Source organism: Carlito syrichta, unplaced genomic scaffold (assembly GCF_000164805.1).
Source record: "Carlito syrichta isolate Samal-C Ts95f unplaced genomic scaffold, Tarsius_syrichta-2.0.1 Scaffold302029, whole genome shotgun sequence".
Classification (NCBI taxonomy): Eukaryota; Metazoa; Chordata; class Mammalia; order Primates; family Tarsiidae; genus Carlito; species Carlito syrichta.
In genome coordinates this window covers 421,731-431,540 of record NW_007246125.1, presented here as the reverse complement: position 1 = coordinate 431,540, position 9,810 = coordinate 421,731, and the positions used below count along the sequence as shown (strand labels likewise).

Genomic DNA, 9,810 nt, shown 5'->3' with positions numbered 1-9,810 from the left:
GCAGCCTCGACCTGCTGGGCTCCGGCGATCCTTCCGCCTCAGCCTTCCGAGTAGCCGGAATTACAGGCATGCGCTACCACGCCCGGCTGATTTTTTGATTTATTGTAGAGATGAGGTCTTGCTGCCCAGGCGGGTCTCGAACCTGCGAGCTCAGGCAATCCACTCACCTCAGCCTCCCAAAGGCGTGGGATTACAGGCTGAGCCACCGAGCCTGGCTTAGTTTTACTCTTAAATGGAGACTGCCTGCTAAGTCACAATTGTCACTCAGCAACTATCAATTCCTTCCCTCTCCCTTCAACTCTCTTGGTTCTACAGAAGAGGGAAAAACAACTAACAGCGTGAGCTTTGTGAATTATTAGTTGTCTATATAGTTAATCGCATTGTCTATTGACATCCAGAAGCAAGAATTGACTCTAAGTTTTTAAAATGTGTTCTTACCTTACAAAACGCATTCTTAAGTACATGAAAGTAGCCGGGCTTTGTGCCGCAGCCTGTAATCCCACACCTTGGGAGGCTGAAGTGAGTGGATTGCCTAAGCCCGTGGGTTTGAGACGCGCTTGGGCAACTTGGTGAGACCTCATCTTTACAATAAATAAAAAAATTAGCCGGGTGTGGTAGCGCGTGCCTGTAGTTCCAGCTACTTGGAAGGCTCAGGCGGGCAAAGAGTGAGACTCCAACTCAAAAAAAAAAAAAAAAAAAGTACATGAAAGTCCACATCCAAAGCAGCCATAAATATAATTAAAGGCAAAAAATAAGAATAAAGTGAAAAACTTGGTGTTCTTAGAAGAGGAGAGACAATTTGGTGCACCTAAAGTAATAAAGGCAAACGGGAAATTAGTTTATGGCTATTTTCAAGTAGTAGAAATTAGGTTGACCCTATGTCAATCATAAATTTTAGAATATCTCCAGCTCATAACTAATGAGACATTGTCTACAAGGTCAATCCTAGGACTTCTGTGGTTTATTTCTTGATCTAACTGTCCGGATAGGTTCTATAAATGATCTTTTATTCACCAGAGAATTGTGTGCTTTTTTGCTACAATGAACATGGCTTGTGGCATTCCATCAGTATTCTAAAAAGTGGTACACCTACAATTGGTGGTATCAGAAAATATTTTAGGTAACTCACATACAGGTATTTTTTATTTGACTGTAAGATGTTTATTTTCATTTGCATTAGGCAAGGGAAAGAATCTTGAACATGTACTTGTAGGTTTCACTGACATTTGCTTAAGATTTTAAAGTCGTTCAATGAGTCGGTAGAGAAAAATAATGCATAGATAATAGTACCAGTTGTATATATAAGACATAAATCACTAAAGTTGTATACAGATTAATGGAAAACACAACAACAATGATTGAAGTGCTGTAAATATTCCCTCCTAAAAAGTTCATTTTGGCCCAATGAATAGTTTAACCAGGAGGTGTGGTGGCTCATGCATGTAATACCAGCACTTTTGGAGGCCAAGGCAGGCGGGTTATTTGAGCCCAGGAATTCAAGACCAGTCTGGGCAACATAGTGAGACCTCGTCTCTACAAAAAATTTAAAAATTAGCTGGGTGTGGTGGCGTGTGCCTGTAGTTCCAGCCACTCAGGAGACTGAGGAGAATAATAAAGCTCAAGAGGTTGAGGCTGCTGTGAGCTGTGATTGTGCCACTGCTCTCCAGCCTGGGCAAGAAGACACTGACCCAAAAAATAAAATAAAATTAGCCTTTATTACTTAATCTCCTTGTGACTCAGGTATCTCATCTGTAACATAAAGTAGAGTACCTATTTCCATTGAGTTACTGTGAGAGTAAATGCATTAACTTGAGTTAATAGGCTAATAAGTTAATAATACAGAGCACATAAAAGAAAGCCTGGCACATAGTAAATACTCAAATATGTTAGCTAATAGTAGTGTTGTTATTTCAGAAGACTAAGAAGAGGCTTTTACAATCCTAGATGGGTACAAGCAGTCTCTATTTAAAAAAAATAAAATAATGAGTGAAGATAAATTGTTATTGATCACATTGCTAGGCAGTTAAAATCAGGAGCTAAGACTAAGTTGATAAATTAATAAATTTTACTTGTGTCTGTAGTGTATATTAAATGAAGCATGTTTTACATTTAATCTGACAGAAAAGAGTAATCACACCTTCTGATGAAAATACCTGCTGTCTTTCATAACCAGGGTTGCTATAACTGTTAAGACAGCAGCAGGGAAGAAGTAAGGGTATGTACAGGAGAAGGAAACCAGAGCAAGGCCCCAGAAGCAGATGAAGAACCCAAGAACACAAACAAGTTTTCCTCACTTCATTTTCAGCTTTCCTAGTTTGTATCCATTACTGTGTGGTTTTTCATTTTCAAAATGTTTAATATCAGATGACATTTTTTGAGTAGCTGTTCGCATTTTTAAAAATTTCATACATTCAGGGATGAGGTGGGAGTGGACCTTGTTTTGGGCATTTGTCCTTTAATTATTTATTCTCTAATTTAGTGTATAGACAGTACTCCAACAAAATTGTAGGCCAGTTGTCCTATCACAAATCCTGATAGAGAAAGAATTGTCAAAGCAATGCCTTCAGAATTATTTAAACAAATCCTCAAAAACCCTAAAGAAATACATGTATGTGTTATTTAAACATAATTTAAATTTCAAAATGATTTAATTAATATTTCTTTTCTCTAGTTATTTAATTTTAAACTTCTTCTGAGTGTCATATCATTACAGATGAATAAGTGACAACTCTTACAAACACTATATACAAATACTATATATAAATACTATATATGTCATAAGACATAAGGAGGCATATAAGATGTAAGGAGGCATCTCTCACAGGTGACTTGGAAGAAGTCTCAGCAGCCTCCCGTTTGCCCACCAGGTGACATGTTAGAATTACTGTATGGGCATCTTACCAGTGGATCTGGTGGAGAGAAATTATGGAAAAACAAACTTCATTTCTACGTAGTATATCTTATAATAATAATTACTCATCCTAAGCTACCGCAACATATTTCTAAAATGTTCCTAAAATCCAGAAATGCATTCAGCTGAGCTCTAACCATAGGGAAAACTGTTTTCATCAGACAAGCAACCAAAACTTTTTACTCTCTGTCTTCATTTTCTTGTCTTGAAACTTTCTACTCTGTCCAAAATTATTCATTTCATCCCTCCAGAAGCATTATAGAGACTACAGTTCAATTAATTTATGCGTAGGGCAAGATTCATTGGCATTCAAGATTTTGCACTTCCTGTCTTTCAGTTAAAAGTCAAGCCAAATCAGGCAATAATGGTGTGAAAGCAATACACATTCAGTAGAAAACATACTTCAGGAGCCCATACAACTATTCTGTTTTTCATTTTCTGTATTCACTAAATAGCATGAGATAGTCAACACTTTTCTATAAAATAGACTTTGTGTCAGATGACTTTGCCAGACTATAGGCTAATGATAGCATTTTGAGAGCTTTTGAGGTAGGCTAGGCTAAGTTATGATGATCGGCAGTTTAGGTGTATTAAATGCATTTTCAACTTGCAATATTTTCAACTTATGCTGGGCTTATCAGGACACAACCCTATCATGAGTCAAGAAGCTTCTTACAGGTAAGATCAGTTAAATGGCTTTTCACACTGCTTCTGCAGTGCCCTTGGCTGCTGAAGCACTTGTCTCTACAAAGGATACAGAGCTAATTCATGGCTGTCAGCACCTTGTGATATCAAAAAGGACCAAGGTCATTAGTACTTTAAGGAATCCCAGAAAAAGCAGTTTCATTCGCTGATACAGTGGGTAAAACTGAAGAAATACTTTGTGCGTCTTTGCTTCACTATTTGCTCCTTTATAGTCTTCCTAGTTCCAGAACTAGGAACTAGCTGATGTTTTTCCCAAATAAATGTATTTTACAAAGGCCTAGAAACTTGTCTCTAATCACTCGTTTGAACTGTGGAACAAGGCACCTATGTGGTTGCATCCGTAACTTTATCTGCATGAACATCATGTGCTATACCTGCGGAATTCTTACGCAGTGTTTAAGAGGAAGCGGCGGTGCGAGGGCTGCGGCCCAGTCAGCAGGGCCGCGGTCCGGAGCGCAGCGCGTGGCCCGAGCTCTCCGCCTCCCCCGCCCGCCAGCCCGAGGCCGCCCAAGCCCGGCCCGCGGCCCCAGCAGCATCGCGGGCCATAAGGACTCGCCCTCCTACTGGGCCACAGGTCCCGGAAAAACCTTCGTCACGCCAGCTGAGGTCGTTGTCCTGGCTGGCAGAGACCGGTAAAGTGTCTTCGTGAATGGGCTGACACTTGGGGGCCAGAAATGTTCTGTGATCCGGGACTCACTGCTGCAGGATGGGGACTGGACGGTGGATCTTCGCCCCAAGAGCACCAGCGGAGCCCCCACCTTCAATGTCACTGTCACCATGACTGCCAAGACGCTAGTGCTGCTTATGGGCAAAGAAGGTGTCCATGGCAGTTTGATCAACAAGAAATGTCATGAAATGGCCTCCCACCTGTGGCGTTCCCAGGACTGACCTCGGCTGCCCCTTTCCCACACTCCCACGGCTTTTGCACCCCCTCCCATGCACACATGCACCATTTTCATTTTGGGGACCATTACCCCACGCCCCTTATTGCTGCCAAAACCACATGGGCTGGGGGCAGGGGCTGGAGCAACTGACACCTCTCCCTACCCATACCCTTCCTGTGTGTGGTTGGAAAATCTTTTTGTTTTTTGGGGTTCTTTTTTCCTGAATAAAAAAGTTTCTACTAACAACAAAAAAAAAATCATTGTTGAAGAGCTTCTTATTTGTGAAACCTCTTCTAATTTTTTTCTTTTTTTTGGTGTGGGGTGGGTGGTTCACCTTCTCTGAAGAAAAATCATATCAAAAGCCATAATGAAATTGTCAAAATTAATGACATCAATTATGTAAACTGTGATGCACATGTCTGAGCTCTGTTTGAGTATTGGCTCCAACTGTCCTATCCTTGTCTCATATTTTGGTCAGGTTAGGCCTGGCCAGGTAGGCAGGTAAGCAGAATCCTCCTCCTCTGAGCAGAAAATCTCAACATTCCCATTGTATTTACACTTACGACATTGCTTTGTAACTGCTTCCTTGCCAATCTCCCCTATGAGAGGGTTCCTCGAGGACAAGGGTGGTCTTATTCTCCTTACATGCCTACCACACCATTGTGTTCGGTGAAAGCTATTGAAGGAAGGGGTATAGAACAGATGCTACTTAGAATTAAATGAAGCTAGACTGGCAGCATTTGCTCATGGCTTAGTTTCCTTTGGCCCCTTCTTTTTAAATTATGTATGTAGTTGTGCTTGCTTTCTGCACTGAGAAAGGGTCAAAAGGCAGAGGAGAGATGAGCTTCAAAAACAACCACCTACCTCCCAAAGCAACAATGAAACATACAAGTATTGGGAAACGGTCTGCTTGAATAAGGTAGTCAGCTGGCCTCCCACAGAATAAATCAGGTCTGTTGCTGTCTCTTTGTATCCAGAAGGAAGAATTCATTTTTGCTGCTGCTTCTCCAGTCCTACTTGGTGGATTCATATGTGCAATGATTAACGCTTCCGCAGACTAGCCTATTATTCATATGAGTTATGACAGTCACTTCTGCATGCTAACCTGTTATAATATGCAAAAAGAAGATTATGAGACTTGCCAGGACCCGAGTCATGCATAATCTACCTAAGACTGTGCCACACTCAGATCTGAACCTGTCTCTCCTTGTCACAGGTCACACATTAATACCTCTTATTCTATCTCTTGCTCCAAGAACATTTTTTCTCTTTGAGTTGGAGTCTCACTCTTGTAGCCCAGACTGGAGTGCAGCGGCATGTTCACGGCCATCGTAGCCTCCACCTGCTGGACTTAGGCGATCCTTCCACTTCAGCATTCCAAGTAGCTAGAACTACAGACGCAGGCCACCATGCTCAGCTAGTTTGTGTGTGTGTGTGTGTGTGTGTGTGTGTGTGTGTGTGTGTGTGTGTGTGTGTGCGTGTGTGTGTGTGTGTGTGTGATTTATTGTCAAGATGAGGTCTCACCAAGTTGCCCGGGCTGGTCTCGAACCCCCGGGCTCAGGCAGTCCTCTCCCCTCAGTCTCCCAAAGCTGGGAGTACAGGCTGAGCCACAGCACCTGGCCCCCAAGAACATTTTATAGGCACACTAACACAGTGTCCGTGTTTCTTGTTCCTACTGCTACATGTATGTGGGAGACAGGGTATGTTGACTATTGTACTTACCATTGAAATTGCAACCTCCACCATACACTTGTATTATTGTTTTCTAAAAACATATAGTAAAAATCACATGACTGTGGACCATGGGCAAATCTGGAGCAAAAGACAAATGGTAAAATATACGTTTTCCCCCTAATACTAAAGTGAGTTCCCTGAAGAAGTGTCTGGTGGTGAACACAGAAAGGGCAAGCTGGCACAGTCCAGAAGTCAATAAAACCTTGAGGAATAAATTGTGACATTTTTCTCTTGTCCACATTCTTAAGAGGCTTGGGGAGTTATGCCTGATAAAACTCACCAGACAGGGTTTTATTACCCTATTAACCTATGCAATAGGGTTTTCCAATCTGACTCTGGCATAATAGCATACAACAAATAAAGAAGGAAATTAAAGTATTTTCTAGCCCTGCAAAGCCGTTTCTTGGGGACTCTCAGACTCCAGGCACTTTGTCCTCTACTGCCTTCCAAAATTCCTTAGAGAGGAACTACAAATTGCCCCTCAAGAAACACTTAAATCCACCTATAACCTGCAAGCCCTCACTAGAAAATGTTTCTCCTTCCCAGGTCAAACCGATGAAAAAGTCACAGGTATTGACTTATGGTTTCTGTAACTTGTTTCCCTAAATTGTATATAACCAAGCCACCATTCAACCACGGTGGGCACACGTTCTCAGGACTTCCCGAGGATGGGTGTTCCCCCGCCTGACGCTCAAGTTAGCTTAGAATAAACCACCTTAAAAGATTTTAAAAGTTTGGCATCTTTTTGTCAATAACCTGGTACCTTGAAAGCTGGGCTGTGGGAAATCTGGAAGGTCAGCTGTATTTCTTTGTACCTCAGCACCTTGTACATAGCATGGGGCTTGGTAGACACCTGTCAACCCCGTGTGTCGTGCATCAATAATTCAATCAAAATTCCTAGCTTTCCCTATTTCCATCCTCCTGTTGCCTTTGGAAAGAAGAAAGGAGCCTTCATGTTCAAATAGTGCCAGTCAGGAGGTGAACTCTAAATAGTAGCTCTCAGGACACGAGGAAGCGGTTAGGGGGACAAGCCGACTTTGAGGTTACCGGAATCCGTAGCTAAGGAGCAAGGCTACTTCCGGAACCGCACCGGAACCTCTCGGAGGCGCCTGTGGGTTCCAGTGGGAATGATTTAGGAAGAGGACTACTTCCTGTTTCTGGACTTGGGCGGGTGAGGGGAAGGGAAACAGCTCCAGGAGCGACTTCCTGCCTACGCTATTGGCCGCGGGGGAGGTGGAGAGGAGGGCGGAGGACGCCGGAGACTGCGGTTGAGAAGAAAGTGTCAGAGCCGGTAAGTGAGCCGCGTTAGAGCAGAGACAGAGGACAGCGCCCGGGCTCGCTTTGCAAATTCGTGTTCCCCAGGTGCCAGGGGGTCGGGCCGTCTGCCGGCCGCCAGTCAGCCGCAGCCACGGAGACACTCTGGGGCCTCGCTGGGCGCCGGGCTGCGCTGTCGCCGGGACGGCCTGTCCCGCAGCCAGGGCGGGCGCCGGCCGTCCTACCGGGGTGCGGGGTCCGCGCTGGACGGCTTCCCCAACAGGGTGCGGAGTCCGAAGACGGAAGTATTATGCGCCCACTGAACTCCGGGACCTGGCCAGACTGGCCAGGAGTAGTGCACGCTGTCTCCGAGGCTGAGGGAAGGGCTCGCAAAGAGGCTTCGTCTGGAGCCATCCTTTCCCCGTCCTGCTCAACTCCGGGCCTGTCGGAATCGGAGTTGTGTGTGTTTAAGGGCGAATGCCTCCCGCTGTCCCTCCGGGACGAGTTAACAGCCTTCGGATCCGTAGTTAAAGCAGCGTGCTGCTTGTCTGATCCTCAGGTTACTGCTGTGGGTGTCTGCGGATTGTTCTGTAGACCTACTGGATGGCGAGGTCAGAGGTAAGTATCTCCACAGAGAGAAACCGACCTAGCCATCGGGACTACTTGGCGCACTTTCTCTCGCCTTCACGTGTCGCTATTTCGGCCTGCAGAGTAGGAATAGTCATCTTAAAGGCACTGGATTCAGTTATAATTATGCACCTGCAAAGGGCCTGTGGTATAATGGGATGTAAAAGTCTTCATAACTGAGAAAATGAATGAAATGATTGTGTTAAGATGGTTGCTGAGAAATCAGAAATAGCTTTTCTTGAGTTATTGCTTTTCTGTTGTCTTAGGTTCGGCTGTAGAGTGTGGTGAAAGGTACTTTTCATGGTGCATGGAAGGAAAGCCAATGCGCAGGTAGGAGTTTTGGAAGAAAACTTTCGGTTTCGCTGATTGAAACTCAGCATGTAATAATTAAGGGCTTCATTAAAAGTTTTTAAAAAGGTTTTCAGATCGTAATAAACTCTGCTTGGGACTAATGAGTCTTGTTCTAAAATAAATCAAAAGTGACATCAGGAATTACTAGCTTTCTAACAGAGTAAAATATAGACGTTAAATTTCTAAAGAGTTTGTGGAGTTTATGTAGTGCTTAACACTTGAATTTTCCTTTTTTGTGGTAATTTTTATGACAAGTAATCGTTAAGTTCATTATGATACTTGGGTTTACTGCAATCCTCAATTCCCTGTAAAATGTAGGAGATTCTGTTGCTATGTAAGAATCATAATTATAATTCATTGTACTGCATGTGTAATTCTGGTTTTGGTTATTTCATTGATATTCAGTAATACATTTGTTTTGTTAATTAAAATAGTTGCATTGCAGAGAAGATTGTATAAGAACTAAAAAAGATATTAGATATAATAATTTAATCCACAGAAAAATAGAACAATTAAAAAAAAACAGAAAAATAAAACAGTGTATGGAAAATATAGACAGTTGTAGGCTCTGTCAACCTTAGAATTTAGTAATGCTTTTTCTATCTGTTCCAACAAATGAGACTAGAATGTTTATTGAAACAAAATCAGCCCAGTTCTATTTCTTAATTTTTTTAACTCATTTTATATACATGAATTCTGTTCAATCATTTGTTGTTTAACATCAAAGATAAGCAACTCCTGCATACCCTTTAAGAGAGGAAGCATTTCATAATGGGGGTATGACTTATAATTCAGAACTAGGAACAAGAACAGACATGTGTATCTTCTTGCAAATCTATATTTTATTTATCAACTGACCTTGAGCTGTTCACCTTCTCTGAACCCCAATTTTACCCTTCTAGTGTATCTGTCCAGGATATTGGGAATTAATGAATGTTTGCAAATGCTTTGAAATCTCCAAATGAAAAGATGGTATGGAGGTGACAGATGGCATTATTTTATTTTACTCTGTAGTAGGAATATTTGGCTGCAAAGTACATGAAGAAATTAACAACACATGTGTTAAATGCTTCATCACTTTCATTTCTAACATGATTGCAAAAGCCACTGATTGCATCTCATCCTCAGTTATCATAAATGTCATATCTTCTGTAATTGCTAAAATAAAGACTTATTTTTCAAAAGAAAGGCAGAGTGTAGGAGTGTTTATCAGTAATTTCTATATAAAATATTTGCTTAATCACTCATACCTGCTGTTTTTTTCCCTTGCTTTATTTTTCATTTCATTTTTTTTTTTTTGAGTTGGAGTCTCACTCTGTCACCCAGACTGGAGTGTAGTGGCCG

General features: G+C 42.3%; 2 protein-coding genes and 1 pseudogene across 2 annotated transcripts in view; 2 read left to right on the top strand and 1 right to left on the bottom strand.

Annotated features, from left to right (window-relative positions):
• Positions 1 to 5,491, bottom strand: part of LOC103258229 (sodium/hydrogen exchanger 11) — a gene marked incomplete at its 3' end in the record, with an annotated part of 43,183 nt that extends 37,692 nt beyond the window's left edge. Inside the window, 3 exon segments of the mRNA XM_008055924.2 lie at positions 704 to 808; positions 2,494 to 2,594; positions 5,365 to 5,491. Of these exon segments, the coding sequence (XP_008054115.2) occupies positions 704 to 808; positions 2,494 to 2,594; positions 5,365 to 5,491 (333 nt within the window).
• On the top strand, positions 3,971 to 4,504 carry LOC103258228 (annotated as a pseudogene).
• Positions 5,492 to 7,370: 1,879 nt separating the features above from the next.
• KLHL20 (kelch like family member 20) overlaps positions 7,371 to 9,810 on the top strand; it is a 73,855-nt gene continuing 71,415 nt past the window's right edge. The window contains exons 1-2 of the mRNA XM_008055922.1: positions 7,371 to 7,525; positions 8,382 to 8,445. Coding sequence (XP_008054113.1) covers positions 8,423 to 8,445 — 23 coding nt within the window. The 5' untranslated portion in view covers positions 7,371 to 7,525; positions 8,382 to 8,422. The remainder of the gene's footprint in view (positions 7,526 to 8,381; positions 8,446 to 9,810) is intronic.